General features: G+C 42.4%; 1 protein-coding gene across 6 annotated transcripts in view; it reads left to right on the top strand.

Moving 5' to 3' along the window:
- Positions 1-17,560, top strand: part of PRELID2 (PRELI domain containing 2) — an 81,782-nt gene that overhangs the window by 9,660 nt on the left and 54,562 nt on the right. For 2 of the 6 annotated variants that reach the window (XM_021084956.2, XM_021084958.2), the window contains exons 2-5: positions 6,973-7,030; positions 9,391-9,464; positions 10,014-10,037; positions 10,986-11,146. In XM_021084956.2, coding sequence (XP_020940615.1) covers positions 6,973-7,030; positions 9,391-9,464; positions 10,014-10,037; positions 10,986-11,146 — 317 coding nt within the window. The remainder of the gene's footprint in view (positions 1-6,972; positions 7,031-9,390; positions 9,465-10,013; positions 10,038-10,985; positions 11,147-17,560) is intronic. The other 4 variants (XM_005661780.4, XM_003124063.7, XR_014838976.1 and 1 more) reach the window with 2 other exon arrangements.

Below are 17,560 nucleotides of genomic sequence, written 5' to 3'. Positions count from 1 at the left end.
ACACCACAGCTCACAGCAATTCCGGATTCCCGACCCACTGAGCGAGGCCAGGGATTGAACCCATGACCTCATGGATACTAGTCGGATTTGCTTCCATTGCACCCCCCATGGGAACTCCCATTTGTTTTTTATTTATTTATTTTTTCCTGTTTTTTGTTTTTAATTTTGTTGGAGTATAGTTGATTTACAATTTTGTGTTAGCGTCAGGGGCATAGATAGCAAGGTGATTTAGTTATACATGCAAAGACGTGTAAATATATATGTTTATATACATATATATTTGTATATCTCATTCTTTTCCCTTGTAGGTTGTTGTGGTATAGTGAGTAGAGTTCCCTCTGCCATATAGTAGGTATACTGCACTATTATACTATTGCTGTACTGTTCCACTAGTCTACACTGCTATATGCTCAGTTCCTTGTTAGTTGTCTATTTTATACATAGTAGTGTCTGTACGTTAATCCCAAACTCCTAATTTATTCCATCCCCATTTGTTTATTTTTGCTTTTTTTTTTTTTTTTTGGCAGTGCCCACCCAGGCCATGTGGAAGTTATGGGCCAAGGATTGAACCTGCATTATGTAGTGACCCAAGCTACAGCAATAGCAACACTAGATCCTTTAAGCAGTAGGCCACCAGGGAACTCTTATTTTTGCTACATTTCTGTTTCCTTGAAAGACGGTCTAAGGAAACAGTGCTATCTATGATTTATGTCAGAAAATATTTGCCTCTATTCTCTTCTAGCAATTTTATGGTGCTTCGTCTTATATTTAAGTCTTGAAAGCCACTTCAAGTTTATTTTTGTGCATGGGTGATGGCGTGTTCTAACTTGATTGATTTACATGAAGCTGTCCAGCTTTCCCAGCACCGCTTGCTGGAGAGATTGTCTTTTCCCCTTTGTATAGTCCTGCCTCCTTTGTCCAAGGTTAATTGGCCATAGGTGTGTGGGTTTATGTCTAAGTTCTCTATTCTGCTTCATTGATTCATATACCGATACCATACTGCTTTGATTACTGTAGCCCGGTTGTTTTGTCTGACGTCTGGAAAGATGATGCCTCCTGCTTTGTTCTTTATCCTGAGGATTTCTTTGGCAATGTTGAGTCTTATGGTTCCATATAAATTTTAGGATTATTTGTTCCAGTTCTGTGAAAAACATGGAGGCCAAAAAAAAAAAAGGGGGGGGGGGAACTCATTCTGTTTTCCAGACTCTCTTTAATTTTTTAAAATTTCTTTTTAGTTTATATTTTTGTTTTTTCACTTTACATTTTAAACTTTTTTAATTTATATTTTTTGTTTTGTTCTTTCTTTTTTTGGTGGGGGGTTGCTGGGCCCACAGCATGCAGAAGTTCCTGGGCCAGGGATTGAACCCATACCACAGCAGTGGCCCAAGCCACTAAGTGATAATGGTGGATCCTTAGCCTGCTGTGCCACAAGAGAACTGCTAGACTCTATTTTTATTTTATTTTATTTTATTTTTTGTCTTTTCAGGGCCGTACCCGCGGCATGTGGAGGTTCCCAGGCTAGGGGTCTAATTGGAGCTGTAGCTGCCAGCCTACACCACAGCTACAGCAATGCCAGATCTGAGCCGTATCTATGCCCTAATCGCAGCTCAATGCAATGCCGGATCCTTAACCCTCTGAGCGAGGCCGGGGATCGAACCCGAAACTTTATGGTTTCTAGCTGGATTCCTTTTCACTGCAGTGCCACGACAGGAACTCCCTAGACTCCCTATCTTTAAATGAATAGGGTTTTTGTGTGTATTTAATGTTTAGATAAGAGGATTTTCTTTTGTGTTACAGTTGTATAAACCGTTTCTTTGAAAAAACTTCATTATGTCATTGCCAGTGATGGGGACATTTTGGGATGAATGGGGGTGAAGTGACGTTGGTTGGCCTTTGTTTAGAATCGTGGCTTGTCCTGCCAGAGGGCCTTTGGGATCAGCTGGAGGTCCACCGTCTGGCGTCACAGATAGCAGCATGTGATCTGGGCTTCAGGTCTTGCCTCCTTGTTTGTTCTTTCTACTTCGTCCTCCTACTGGGACGGCCTGTAAACAGCCATTCAAAATATCTGTTGACTTAAAATAGGTTTAGTCTTTGATCATTGAAATTTTTTTGGTGTGTGTCATTTTAGGGCCACACCCGGGGCCATATGGAGGGTCCCAGGCTAGGGATCGAATCGGAGTTGCTGCGGCTGGCCTACACCACAGCCACAGCAACTCAGGATCCGAGCCACATCTGCAACCTACACCACAGCTCACGGCAATGCCGGATCCTTAACCCGCCGACCCAGGCCAGGGATTGAACCTGTGTCCTCATGGATGCTAGTCAGATTTGTTTCCCCTGAGTCACGATGGGAATTCCTGATCATCGCAATTTTGACTGATCATCTGATCTTGGTATAAAATGCACATTGTCTTTCTTCTAAGATAGGCTGTTGCCTGTAGGTCTCAGTAGGATTTTGGCCCAGCCTATGGTGATTTCTTTGTGTAGCTGAAGGCCTCATCTCTTTCCTGCAGCCCCATCCCTTTGCGTGTACGTGTCGGCAGCAGCATGAGTAGCAGATACCCTTGATGCTTGCACAACTGCCGTGTTAATATATTACACAATATACCGCGTTAATATAAATAAGGTATAATAAAATATACCTTATTTTAGGTCCCCTTGGCCTTCTTTGCAGGACTAATACTGATATGTCAGCGCAGCTGCTTCCTTGTCCCCTCTTGGATAATGTCCTTTGGAAGTTGGTCCACAGTAGCTCCTTAGGGAGTCGTTGACTTTTTTGGTGGAGGGAGTGTTGTAAGAGGCGGACATTGACGTCTCAGCTTTTTGGAAAGTTGCTCTTTTACTAATTCCTTTCTCTCTTAAAAGTAGGCTTTATGAAAGCTTATGTACTTTCTCCCCTGTAAGAAAAACGAATGCACCCTACCTTCACAAATCCACTTCCAGAAATATATTAAGAGTTATTCCTATAGTTGGATGGACTCCATTTCTTGGCCTCTTACTCCTCATAGCGAAGTGTTTGTTTTAATGTATATTTTGGTTTTTTTTAGCCGTTACTTTGCAATTTTTGGCTTCTTACCTTTTAATATGTAAAACATAAATGAAAGCAAAGTACCTGACAATGCAGGAGAGTCTGCATGTTTCCCTTGGTAGACTTACCTACACATAAGATAATGCAGTGAAATTTGCAACACATTTATATCCTGGGGAAAGGCGTTACTTTACACCTTCTGTGAAGAAAGTAAAAATTATAAGTCAATTCAAAATAAAACCTAATCATACCTTAAAAAATCTCTAACGACACCCAGAAAGTACAGCAAATGTGCATAGCCCCTTGGGGTAGGTAATTCTTAGCCACTGCAGCTAGTGGTGCACTGAGTCAGCTCCAAGGATGGCAAGGAATTTGCCATCCAAGGATGGCAGACGTCTGGGTCATCCACTAGACCACTTTGCTTCCTTGAGAGTCCCTAGTGTGAGTGGGACTGGGAAACCCCTGGATTGCCCTGCTTGTGTGCAGGCTCCAACCATTATGTTTTTAACACGGAGACTCCTTATCATAGTACTTGTTAATAGGCTTCCTTGTTTGGGGGAGGACGACATGAGATAATACATATGGTGACCTTAATACAGTGCTTTGCACAGGCAGAGATGCTCAGTAAGCCTTTGATGGGCTTGATCCTGATCTAGCCTGATCCTTTCCACTGTCACACTGTGTATGAAAGGTGTCCAGAAAAATCTGCTCACCTGCTTCTTGCCTTCCCAAATTGGCATTCCTAGTGATGCCCCCCTGCCCCCCAGTAGCCTTCCTTCTCTCCGCCCCCCAGGTAAATTTTTGTGAATTAAATCGCAAATATTCATTGGCTTAAGATGGTGTCAGACCATTTCAAGTGATGCCCGCTAGGGGGCGCTTCCGCACAATAAGTCCTTTAAGAACGTTAAACTCTATGCTTTTCACGTCACGGTATTTAGCTATTGTAAATAAACTGCTGATTTTTTTTTTTTTTTCTCATTCACATATGGAAGGAAACTTGAGGCTTATGTCTATTCAGCTCCTAAAGTAGCTGCCTAGGAAAATGACTTGAATCTTGCAGATGAGTTTAGTAGAGTGAATAGTTTAGGCTCTCCTGTGTTTGACTAAGGAAACTCGTGTTTTACTTTGTAATTTACAAGAATTGTCTAATGAGTTTAATGGCCCCGCTCAGTATTTCCCATCCTCCTATTATCTCCTGGTCTGATTTATTTTCTCCTTATGTGTTTTATTGTTTTGCTTGTTTTTCTAACGAACATGTAAACTCTCTAAGAGGCTACAATGTTGTTTGTTTCATTATTGTATCCCTAGGGCCTAGAACAGTGTGTGGCATGGTGAGGCGCCACGTTATTCAGTGAAGAATAAATAGTTTTTACCATGCAATGCCCTTCAGCTTAATGAGCAAATGTTAAGGTTATATACAAGCATAAATAAATCATTTGAGCTTATAATCTTGAGGAATTTCACTGATAACTTTGAAGCAATGACAACTTGGGAACTTTTTACATGAGCCTTTTCTGACGATGACCTTTCCAAGTTCTTTCATGATTTGGTTCAGCGATCTTCCTACAACTTACAACTTCCTACAACTTATTTATAGTATTCAGTCAGTCAGGACGTATTGATAATAGAACTCGAGTAAACTAGAACGGCAGTAAAGGCAGTACCCTCATACTCTCGTTTAACTTTTTACACTCAAGTTCTGTTTTGTACACACACACACACACACACACACACACACACGCAAACACACACACACACGGACACAAAAATTCAGGGCATCTGTGTGGGTCTCAGCTCTCTCCCCAGCTTCAAGGATTTTGTGTAAGTGAGGCCTCTTGCTGAGGAACAAAATAGCTAAACCTCATCCTCTGTAAATGGGCCTTATCTTCAAAAAAAAAAAAAAAATGCTGAAGGCTAAACTTTAAGAAAACCATCATCATCGTCATTCTGAGCATTTTTTTCTGGAGCTAGAATGAATGGATGAATGAATGCATGAGTAAACGTTTAAGAAGCTGAGTTGTCGACTAGTTATCAAGCTCGCAGTTGTCAGGACAGTAGTGTCAGTGGCAGAGTTTAGGGCATGGAGCGTGAAGAGCTGTCAGGAAGCTGAGGACAGAGCCCAGGGCCCTCTGTAGATTGGTCTCCGAAGGAAGTGAGGTTTAGTTTCCACAATGACCCCTGAGGGCAGCATGTTTCTCTTCCAGATCGTTCTTTCATTCAGCAGATAGTCACCCAGTGCCTACTATGTGCCAGACACTGCTGGATGGTGCAGATACAAAATTCCTGTTCTTGTAGAGTCTGTGTTCTAATCCCATGTCTTTTGGGACACAGATATCTTTAAGAATGTGTGGGAGTTCCCGCTGAGGCACAGTGGGTTAAGGATCCAGCATAGTCTCTGCAGCTGCAGCGGCTTGGGTCGCAGCCGTGGCTTGGATTCAATCCCTGGCCTGGGAACTTGCATATGCTGTCGGAGCGGCCAAACAAAAAAGGTCTCAACGTGATGGGCCCTGTTTCCTGAAAATTGGTCAGTCATTCTACCTCTTACACACACACACACACACACACACACACACACACACACGCACGCACAGCTGCAGTGGGGTAGGGGAGACCCTCCCTGCTCCCTGAGTCCTGTATACCGTTTCTTGGGTTTGGAAGGCTTAAAGCTCACGCTTACTAAGTAGAGGCCTCTGACTCCTGCCTACATCCTGTTCGCTGCTTTCACCTCCTCATTTGCACCTCATGCTGTTTTTGGATAAGACCCTGTAGTTTCCTTTTCAGATTAGATTGCATGATGAAGCTGTAAACCTGTGGGAACAGAGCCTGCTCTGCAGCCTGCTTGTCTGATGGCTTTGAAGATGTTACTTCCATGCTCTGAGTCTCTTGTTGCATCTGAGCAGGGAGAATGTGGGATTTCAGTGATGGAGGGGTTTGAGGGTAGGTTGAGAGGGGTGACCTTGAAGGCAAAAGAAGTATCTGTGTGTAAATTCCAGTCTTGACGCCCCTTAGCTGGGTGTTTTTGAGCAAATGACTTAGTTTCTCCAAGTCTTATTTCTCAGACGTGAAAGGAAAAAAAACCCAGCATGTACCTCATGGAATAGTTTTGAGAATTAAACTAAAATAATGTATGCAAACTGCCTAGGACGAAAATGGTAGCTGTTATCATATCAAGTTTGTTACCTCCTCACCGTCTTTCAGGAGCATTTAATCAGTGAACTGTTCCTTGAGCCCCTGGCATAGACTCTGTCTGTAGTAACCCTCCTGTGAGGCTGGCCCGGCCACCAGGCAAGAGTGCAGCACAGCAGTCTCACTCTGTCTTAGGCCTGGTTTAATTCTGTAGATTAGCTGGGTGATCCTATGCGCTCTGATTTCATTTAGTTTCCATTTCTAAAAGATGGAATAGTGATGCCACATGACACAGTCACAACAGAGAGGCCGTTTTTAAACAAGATCATGCATATAAAGCATTTAGTGCAGTGCCTTGAAGAAACAACACGCAGGGTAGCAGGGTAAATCCTCTACGGCTAGTTCAATATTAATAGCATTATTTATTAATCAGCTTAACCTAACCTACCCCTGTCCACCCAGGGCTAGGCTGACTCTAAAGAAGATTTCTTAGAGTTCCCTGAAGGCTCAGCGAGTTAAACATCCAGTGTTGTCACTGCTGTGACTTGGGCTTGGGCTTGATCCCTGGCTTGGGGACTTCAGCATGTCTCAGGTGCAGCCAAAAAAAAAAAAAAAAAGTTTCTCTAGATTTCATACCAGTCCAGTTGATGATAGGATGTACCAAAGAAGTAAAATTAAGACTCTTGAATGAAAACTTGCCTTAGAGATTGCTTGGAAAATATTTATTGTTCCTGCAAATAACTGGTTACTGTGAAGTAATTCACTATGGTTAAAAAAAAAAAATCAATGGTAATTTTTCTTTGTGTGTTTTCACTTAGTATCCGAACCCCATGGATAAAAATGTCATCTCTGTAAAAATTGTGGAGGAGAAAAGAGGTAAGTTCTCCAAATCTACCTTACTTCAGTGATGATCATTAAGTGATGTGATTTTTGTAAAGGTGTATGTGTGTGTGTGTGTGTGTGTGTGTGTGTGTGTGTGTGTGTGTATTTGTGGCCTGTTAGATTTTAAACAGATCTATTAACAGGTGTATTTCTGTGTTCGAGGCGACCAGCATTTCCAGCAGTAGGAGGCTTGCCTTACACCCTTGTCACTTTCTCCATTAAGAATTGATGACACCTGTAAGAGCTGACATTTTTGAATACTTTATATGTGCCAGGCACTGTTGCTTTCATTAACTTAATCCTCAGAACAATGCAAGGGGTAGGAGTTATTATTCTTATGGAATGAATGAAGAAACCAAGGTATAGAGAGGTTCAATAACTTGCCCAAGGTGACATGACTTTACCCCTTGCTATATTCTTGTATCATCTTATAGATGATAGAATAGATGTGACTGTCAAGTGATCAAATTCTAGAATCATGGAGTTCCCATTGTGGCTTAGCAGTAATGAACCCAGCTAGTATCCAAGAGGACACAGGTTTGATCCCTGGCCTCTCTCAGTGGGTTAAGGATCTGGCATTGCCATGAGCTGCGGTGGAGGTCGCAGTCGAGGCTCAGATCTAGCATTGCTGTGGCTGTGGTGTAGGCCAGCAGCTGCAGCTCTGGTTTGATCCCTAGCCTGGGGACTTCCATATGCCATAGGTGCCGCCCTAAAAAGCAAAAAAAAAAAAAAAAAAATTTATGGTCTCAAAACTCTGCTTAACACTATGGTTCGGTATTGACTAGAACAGGGCTTGACAAACTATGCTTGTGTTGCCTATTGTAAATAAAGTTTTACCTACACCCAGCTCTGCCCGTTTGTTCACCTGTTATCTGTGGCTGCTGCCTTCTAACAATAGAGTTGTTGTGACAGAGATGGTAAGGCCCACAAACCCTGAAATACTTACCGTCTGGCCCTTTAGAGAAGATGCTTCCTGACCCCTGGCCTGGAGTGCAGGAGTCTTTCCTCTTCTCTGTCGTTCGCATCTCAGGGAGAAGCCTTTTCCTTGTTAGGACTAGAGAGCTGGGCAATGCAGGAAGCAATAATGATACATATCACCAACCTCCAAACCTTTGGAGGCAGCCAGGCTCGCTCTCCTGGGCTCTTAAACCTTCAAAGAAAACATATAAGATGCTACTGTTTATCCCACGACTCTGAGACCTTCTCTGTGCTCAGGGAACAGAGAACTGGCTCTGGTTGTGAGGGTGTTTTGTGCACTTCCCGTAATTGTGTCGATACAGTTAAAAACCATTTTCTCAGGCCCCTGCCCTCAGCGTGGGAGAAAGGTATGACGTGGCATTGGAGAAATCTGATTTCAGGTCCTGCAAGTTACTCTCTGCATTACCTAACATCTGGGAGGCTCCATTTCTTCATCTATTAAATGGGAAAATAATAGCAATCCTGCCTTTAGGTTGTTGAGAAGATCAAATGAGAGAGCAGTGTTGCATATTCCATAGCTAATTATAATTTCTACCATTGGCAGGGCCATCTTTGCCTCTGGGAGTGGCTAATCCATTTCAGCAGGTGTGCTGCAGATACGGGATGACGTAGCCCAAGGAGTGCCCATGGCCAGCGATGAGGCAGTTTCTCACCCACGGACAAGTTCTGGCAGTCAGGGTGTTTGCACCAAGGTTCAGGCTGTTCCAGCCAGAGCTTTGAGAAACCCTGCAGGAGCGTGGCTGAGTCACAGTAATTCACAGAGCAAACGACAACACTTCAGAATTTATCTTTTTCTCTGATGTGGTTTCCTTTTTTCTCAACTCATATTTATTGCATTTTTTCTTAAGTACCTAGTGCTAGTCTGTAAACTTTATTCCAAAACAGAATAGTTCCAGGCACAGGGAGCCCGCTGCCCTATGAGAGAGCATTGTGCCTAATATAATTAATTTCAAGTTTACATTTGTCGCCAGAAGCCTGTGCTTGAAAACATGTTTGGTGCAGAAGGTGGCGGAATCACATTCTCCATCACTTTGTTAGAGCATCCTCTTGGTTGGCGCTGAGCAGGAGGCTCATTGGCCGTGGCCTTCTAAGTGTTGACACGGATCTTCCCGAGCAGGGAAGAACTGTTCCATCCTTGACTCTAGAATGTGCGGTGGGAGTAGCTACTTGTTTCGCCTTTATTCCTATGCTCACAGATCTCTGGAGGGATCGGGTCCAGAAAAGTGGTCAGGGACACCGAGTTTGGAGGCAAAACATTTTCTTTAAAAGTTCTCCATGGAGTTGAGATGGATGTTAAAAGTTTTATTCACCTTAACCCAGGAATACATTCCCTTGAAAAATTTTTTTTTTTTGAGTGTAAACTTTTCTGTTTCTAGATGTGTCGACAGGGATCATCTATAGAAAGAGGATTGCAGTCTGTCAGAATGTGGTTCCAGAGATGTTAAGGAAGGTAAATTCATTTCAAAATTTCATCAGATTTGGTGTGACACTGGGTGATTTTCAAACAGTCGTGGGGAGAGATCGCCTTTCTAATGGAGAGAGGAGCCTGAGAACGCTCCCGGTTCTCCAGCCTCGTAGCCCTTTGAAGGCAGGCATCTGTCCCTCTCCAACCTCAGCTTGACAGGTGTTCTCAGAGATCGTTTTATCCTGTTTGGTCTCTTCGGAGGGCGCCCAGTGTTCACAGCGATGGTCTACAGTTAATTTAAGAGCTACTTTGGACGTTTTGCATGAAGTGGCCATTCTTTGTAATCTGTCAGTGGCCAGCTGTGACTGTTAGGTAAGAACGATCAGAAGCGGGCAGATGGTAAATATTTAGCCCGAGCTTGAGTAAGGAAAGAAAAGCTTCAGTTGCCATCTCACTGTCAGAGAGAATGGTGATTTGGGAGTGTGATGTTCTCAGCACCTTGTGTAAATCTTTTTGTGTGTTTCTGTGAAGTAACGGTGTCGATGACGAAATCTTCATGATAGCAAATTGTTTTCTCTCTTTGAAATCCTTAAGCACTCTGGTGATTGTTGGAAAAAGGTGAGTGGAAATTTTCAATCACGTTGCTTTAACCGCAGAGGGATTCTTGACACGAGTCCTTGTAGAATCATTAGGAAGTAAGAGGAGAGCGTGTTGATGCACACTTTTAAAAATGTCTCAAATGGTCATTTTAACCCGGAAGTGATTCTCTGTGTGATATAAAATCCAGCAGGGCTTCCGCTGATTAGCTTGCAAATTGCTTTGTTGTGCTGTATATAGAACACGTGGCTGCTTCGATCACTTTCTTATCAGGGATTAACACGGTCACTTTCTTTAGTGGATATGACAATGAACATGAACTTTCTTTTGTTTTCCAGATGGCAATATGTTGCAGTATATGCAGCAAATTATTGCCGGCTTTTTCCACCGAGTGTGTACCCTGCCTTTGCCCTATATACACGCTTTGAATCTATTATTTAAAAAGGCATTCAACTTTGTCTTGTATCTCAATTCTTGAATAATTTAAGGACACCTCTGACTTGTGCAGTTCTGCCTTTGTAGTTTTCCATGTGTCCTCCACCTCGGAAAGCCTGCATGTCTAGATATTGGACAGAGTTTAAAATGAGGAAAATATTTTATCTGGTAGTGTCCTGCATGTGATCCCGTAAGTGGTTCCAATTAGAATCCATCAGTTTAAGAAGGCCATAAGCAGCCCTGCAAGAGACAGGAAGGAGGCTGATAATTTGCTTAGTGGTTAGCAGTTGGGAACATCAGGCCACGGACTCTGCAGCCCGCATACATCCTGGGCCATTTGCATGTCCTTACCACCGTTTAGTAAGGTCCTAGTGTGTTTGATTATCAAGGACTTTGAACCATTGGGGAGCCATCTTCGGTGTATCAGGGTCACCTGTCCTCTTAATAGTCCATGACCAAAGGCAGCTCTGGATATAGTCCTTATGTAGCTTGCTCTTCCTAAATTCAGAAAGCCGTCCTCCCTTTTTTGGACAGGTGAACATTTTAAAGGTACCTAATATCCAGTTAGAAGAGGAGTCATGGTTCGATCCTCAGGAAAGGAACATGGCTATAAGGAGTCACTGCCTTACGTGGACACAGTATGCATCCATGAAGGAAGAGTCTGTTTTCCGGGAAAGTGTGGAGAATCCGAATTGGTAAGATGACGTGTGTGTGTGTGTGTGTGTGTGTGTGTGTAGACTGGGTGCAGGAAAGCCCAAATGAGAGCACCTAACTGAAAAGCTGTGATTGCGTACTTGTAGCTTCTGTCTCACATAAATTATATACTATTAATTTTTATCACACAAATAATCAATGACTAGATTTCCCATTGGGGAAGAATAGCAGCTCAGCTGCTTTCTGCCTGTCCTATCTAATCCTGGTGCCTTTTTACCTTCTCCAGAGGCAATGAACGTTGCCAGCGTATTGAATATTCTTCCAGACCTTTAAGAGATAGGTTTAGATACTCATAGAACCTGTAGAGTATGGTTTTGTGTGTGTGGTTTTTTTTTTTTTTTTTTTTTTTTGTCTTTTTTAGGGCTGCACCTGTGACATATGGAGGATCCCAGGCTAGGGGGTTGAACTGAAGCTGTAGCCTCCGGCCTACACCATGTCACAGCAGTGCTGGATACAAGCCGTATCTGTGACCTGTATCAGAGCTCACCACAACGCTGGATCCTTAACCCACTAGGCAAGACCAGGGATCGAACCTGCGTCCTCATGAATGCTACATGGGTTCATTAACCATTGGGCCACAATGGAACTCCCTGTGTATGTTTTTTACATACATGTTTTCATTCTGTGTAAATCATTGTGGGCACTTACCTTCTTTAAATAGAATGTTTCTAAACTTTATCCATTGATGTTTATAAAATCTAGATTATTCCTTTGAACTGCTGCACAGCATTCAATCCTATCATCATGCTGCATTCTCTTTAGCTTTTTTCCTTTTTGACAGACATTCAGATGGTTGCTAGTTACTCTTTATTGTAAACAGTACTGTAATATTTGTGAAGAATATGATCTTATATATGCTATATGTGAGTGTTTCTCTAAAGGAAAATTGTTTTTACTATTGAGATATAGCTGACATACAGTAATGTGTGAAAAGAGAATTCGTAATTGTCAGGTTTATTGAGTTATTATTTCCATACAACAAAATTTATTCTTAGTGTACAATTCACTGAATTTTGACAGATTCGCAGAGGTACAGTTATGTAACCACTGGCACAGTCTATAGAACACTTAAGGTAGTGTTTAAAAAGCTATAGGCCATAATAATTCAGTGGGAAAAGAGTATTTTTTTTCAACATATGGTGCTGGCACTACTATATATCCTCATTCAAAAGAATGAAGATGAATCTCCTCACACAGCAAAATACAAACTTACCTCGAAAGGGATCAGACATCTAAATGAAAGAGTTAAGGCTATTAAGCTCTTAGGAGAAAACACGGTAGTCAGTCTTTGTGGTCTAGGATTAGGCGGTAGTTTCTGAGATAGGACACCAAGATGCCAAACAACAAAACAAAGAGTAGGTCACATTGACTTCATCAAAACTGAAAACTTTGTACTTCAAAGGACACTGTCCAGAAGGTGAAAAGACGATCCAGAGAACGGGAGAACATATTTGCAAGCCATGTATCTGATAAGGGTGTAGTGTCCAGAATATATAAAGGAACATTCCAACTCAGGAATAAAAAGACAACCCAGCGAAAATGTGGGCAGGGCATCGGAGTCAATCCCCAAAGGTTGGCAGGTGTGACAGGATGCTCTGCAAGGTCAGTGTTTAGGAGAATGCACAGTAAAGCCACAGCGAGATACCGCTGCAGCCCTGCTGCGATGGCTGTAACGAAAAGGACACACAACGCCAAGTGCTGGAAAGGATGTGGAGAAACTGGAACCTTCACACGCTGCCGATGGGAATGTATAATGGTGCAGTTGTTGTGGAAACCAGGTTTTCACGGCCTCACACAGCTAGACACAGACTTTCCATCGGACCCAGCAATCCTGCATTGTATTGAACACATATCCACGCGACAGTTTGTGCAGGAACACGCATAGCACCACGTTCGTAACAGGCAGAATGTGGAAACAGGCCGCATGTCCGTCACCTGTTAAATATGTACCCAAATGTGATATATCCACTCCATGGAATATTATTCAGCCATGAAACAGAAATGGAGTAAAGGCTCCTGTCACAACAGGGAAGCTTGAGAACACAGTTTTAAGTGAAAGAAGCCAGTTATAGAAGGGCAGTTGAGGCAGTTTATTTGAGATGCCCATAATAGGTAAATCCACAGGACAGGAGGTAGGTAAGTGGTTGCCACGGGCAACAAGGCTGGGAGAGGAGGGCGTGACTGCTGCTGGTATGGGATTTCTTGTTGGGCGATGAAAGTATTCGGGAGCTAGTGTGGATGACTGCACAACTCTGAATGTACTAAAACCACGGAACTGTGCACCTTCAAGGGGGTGAATTTATTGGTATGTGAAGTATTTCTCGATAAAAGAAAGTTAAATGGCTGGTCCTCATATTTTTAGTTTATATAGATTTGGTTATAAGTGTGTTAACACATTAATTTACACCCTGATCACTAGCACATGAAAGCTCATTTCTCTTCAACACTGTTCGGACTTGACGCTAACATTCTTTAAATTTTTTGCCAGTGTAATGGATGAAAAACATTTAATTCCTTTGAAATGGTGTTTTTTTTTTTTTTTTAAACTGTTACAAGTGCCATATTTTAATAGTGATTATTGCTGTGAACTGTGATTTCAGAGGGTAATTTACTCTTTTATTTTTCATCTTTTTTGGACCTCACCCATGGCATATGGAGGTTCCCAGGCTAGGGGTTGAATTGGAGCTGTAGCTGCTGGCTACACCACAGTCACAGCAACAGCAATGCTGGATCCAAGCCGCATCTGCGACCTATACTACAGCTCACAGCAATGCCAGATCCTTAGCCCACTGAGCAAGGCCAGGGAGCGAACTGGCGTCCTCATGGATGCTAGTCACATTTGTCTCTGCTGCGCTACGACGAGAACTCCCTCTTTTGTTTTGGTGGTGTTCTGTATGATTTGAATTTTTTTTTTTTTTTTTGGATGTGCCTGAGACATGTGGAAGTTCCCAGGTCAGGGATTGAACCTGTACCGCAGCAGTGACAATGCCTGATCCTTAACCTGCTGAGCAATGAGGGAACTCCTGGTTTGAATTTTTTATTCCCCCATCATTTAAAGGGACATAAAGCCCTCAAACTCAAATAATCGAGACCCAGAAACTTAAAGTCCCTTCTGAAGCCTCATCACGTGGGCACATCATTTCTGCTCCCCCAATTTTGGTCGTGTAGACTCTGCCTCAGCAGCACACCGAGTGTGGGTGCCATGTCTCATTAATGTGTCCGAGATGGGTTTGCTCTCAACTACCATATAATTTTTTTTTTCAGTTTCTCATAATAAAAACTGCACATAGAATGTAGATCTTTTGGATTAACTATAACGGTTGTGTTTAAAGAATAGAGTTTATTTTTTCCTTTTTGTTGAAATGGTGAAAGAACAGAATTGTCTGATTTTATGCAAAAAACACATGTCTTTCATTTTGTATACTTCATTTCATCCTCATTTTTATCAGCTCTTTTGGGTGATTGTCTAGTTTGAAAAGGTGAGCTAAACCTTCACCAGTTCTTCGTGAATGATAATTGGCCTGGGGAATCCACGGGAAACATCCTTCAGGACTTTTTTCCTTTGCGTTTTCTTAAAAATTATTTTTTCTTTTTCTTTACTTTTTCCTTTTTTTTTTTGGCTGCCCCACAGCATAGGGAGTTTCCAGGCCAGGGATCAGATCCAAGCTGTAGTTGCCACCTATGCTGCAGCTGTGAATGCCAGATCCTTTAACCCACTGTGCCAGGCTGGGGATTGAACCTGCACCCTGGTGCTGCAGAGATGCCACTAATCCTGTTGCACCACAGCAAGAACTCCTAAAAATTATTTTTTAAATAGCCGCTCTGATTCTGGGAAAAATTATATATGCATCTTGTAAAAAAAATACTAAACAATTCAGGAAAAAAAAAAGCAATTTTCATCCCCTAACAATAGCGTCTTCTTATGTAATTTTCTTGGTCCAATCCTAATTGGCATTTTGATTGCTCCTAATTTTTTTGCTATTATAAACAGTGCTGTAATGAAATCTCTATGATTACATATATCCCCGCTTGTTATTCATTGAACTTTTAGGGTAGGTGGAGCAATGTGGGATTTCTGGGTCAAGGGTTATATGCACTTTGTGTTTTGATACATATTACCAGATTCCTGTGTGAAAAGGTTTGCCCAGGAGTTCCCGTCATGGCGCAGCAGAAACGAATCCGACTAGGAACCATGAGGTTGCAAGTTCGATCCCTGTCCTCGCCCAGTGGGATAAGGGTCCAGCGTTGCTGTGAGCTGTGGTGTAGGTCGCAGATGTGACTCGGATCCTGAGTTGCTGTGGCTGTGGTGTGGGCTGGCAGCTACAGGTCCGATTCAACCTCTAGTCTGGGAACCTCCATATGCCATGAATGCAGCCCTGAAAAGACAGAAGACAAAGAAAGAAAGAAAGAAAGGAAGGAAGGAAGGAAGAAAGAAAGAAAGAAAGAAAGAAAGAAAGAAAGAAAGAAAGAAAGAAAGAAAGAAAGAAAATTAGAATACAACAAAATGCAAAATATGGGGGGGGGGAACAGGTTTGCCCAGCTGCACTTTTTCTTATCTTTGGTTTGTTATGTTCTTGTCCTCTGCCAAACACTCTCTTTGATTCTTGGCACAACAAGCCAGTATTTATTGACTCCTGTTATGTCAGGGCCAAAGCTGTTTCCTTCATCTGTGGCGTTTTGAAGCTCAGATTAAGTAGCTTTCAAAGTGGTATGGTCACTAAGTCACCAAGCCGAGATGTGACCCCACTTGGAGCAAAGCCGTGAGGCAGGGATATGAACATTTGTGAAGGATGGACTTATGTCAGTCTGTAGGTTGCTTTGGATTCCAGGTTATGGAAAATGGGCTTTATTCTTTCGGCGACAAGCAGCCACACAGAGGTTTCTGAGCAGGGGATGAAGTGATGAAAGCTGTGATTCAGACTTTGGGAAACTTCACGTTTTCTTGGATCCTGAGGTGGATTTAGAAAGGCATTTTAGGCAGGCATTCTTAAACGAGTGGATCATTCTGGGGGGACATCAAAGACAAGACACCTTGTAACTTCTGTTCCCCTCCTTTGAAGGGAATGTGAGAGTGTTGGCTAGCCACTGCATCCAGAAAATGAAATATGAGCAGTCTTCTTTTAAAGAGAAAAACAAAACAAAACAGAACAGAACTGTCATGGCTGCTGAATCCAAAATTAGACCTTCCAGCAGTGTGTTGGTTAGCAGGTATGGGTGTGTGACAGGAAACCAGTTGGTCTGTCCCTGTGCATGGCCTTTTGGCTCAGTTTAGAGATGGCTTGAAATGGGCTTCCTATAGAATCTAAGCCTGGCTCTGTGTCCTTTACATAAACACACTTTTGGCGTCTTGCAGACTCTCTGCACTTGTGGCACCTTCTTGGGCAAGAGTTCATTAGTCTTTTCCTTGTCTGTGCGTTACACAGCTGGGTATTTCTTTTTAATTTAATTTAATTTTAATTTTTTTATTACATTTTCTTTTTTTCCCCCACTGTACAGCATGGGTACCCAGTTACACATACATACATACATAATTTTTTTCTCCCATTGTCGTGCTGCGTTGTAAGTATCTAGACATAGTTCTCAGTGCTACACAGCAGGATCTTGCTAATCCATTCTAAAAGCAATAGTTTGCATCCATTAACCCCAAGCTCCCAATCCCTCCCACTCCCTCCCCCTCCCCCCAGGCAACCACAAGTCTATTTTCCAGGTCCATGATTTTCTTTTCTGTGGAAAGGTTCATTTGTGCTGTATATTAGATACCAGATATGAGTGATACCATATGGTATTTGTCTTTCTCTTTCTGACTTCACTCAGGATGAGAGTCTCTGGTTCCATCCATGTTGCTGCAAATGGCATTATTTGGTTCTTTTTTATGGCTGAGTAGTATTCCATCATATATATTTGGGTTGTTTCCATGTCTTGGCTATTGTGAATAGTGCTGCAATGAATATGCAGGTGCATGTGTCTTTTTTAAGGAAAGTTTTGTCTGGATGTATGCCGAAGAGTGGGATTGCTGGGTCATATGGTAGTTCCATGTACAGTTTTCTAAGGTACCTCCATACTGTTCTCCATAGTGGTTGTACCAGCTTGCATTCCCACCAACAGTGCAGGAGGGTTCCCTTTTCTCCACACCCCCTCCAGCATTTGTTATTTGTGGTCTTCTTAATGATGGCCATTCTGACTGGTGTGAGGTGGTATCTCATGGTAATTTTGATTTGCATTTCTCTAATAATCAGGGATGTTGAACATTTTTTTTATGTGCTTCTTGGCCGTCTGTATGTCTTCTTTGGTGAAATGTCTATTCAGGTCTTTTGCCCATTTTTCCATTGGGTTGTTGGCTTTTTTGCTGTTGAGTTGTATAAGTTGCTTGTATATTCTAGAGATTAAGCCCTTCT

This window comes from Sus scrofa, chromosome 2 (genome assembly GCF_054392235.1).
Source record: "Sus scrofa isolate SSC_HxYL_T2T_F1_AM1 chromosome 2, Sscrofa_HxYL_maternal_Yorkshire_Landrace_v2.0, whole genome shotgun sequence".
In the NCBI taxonomy this organism is placed as follows: Eukaryota; Metazoa; Chordata; class Mammalia; order Artiodactyla; family Suidae; genus Sus; species Sus scrofa.
Note: the sequence above shows the minus strand (reverse complement) of the source record. Positions and strands in the feature narration are given on the sequence as shown.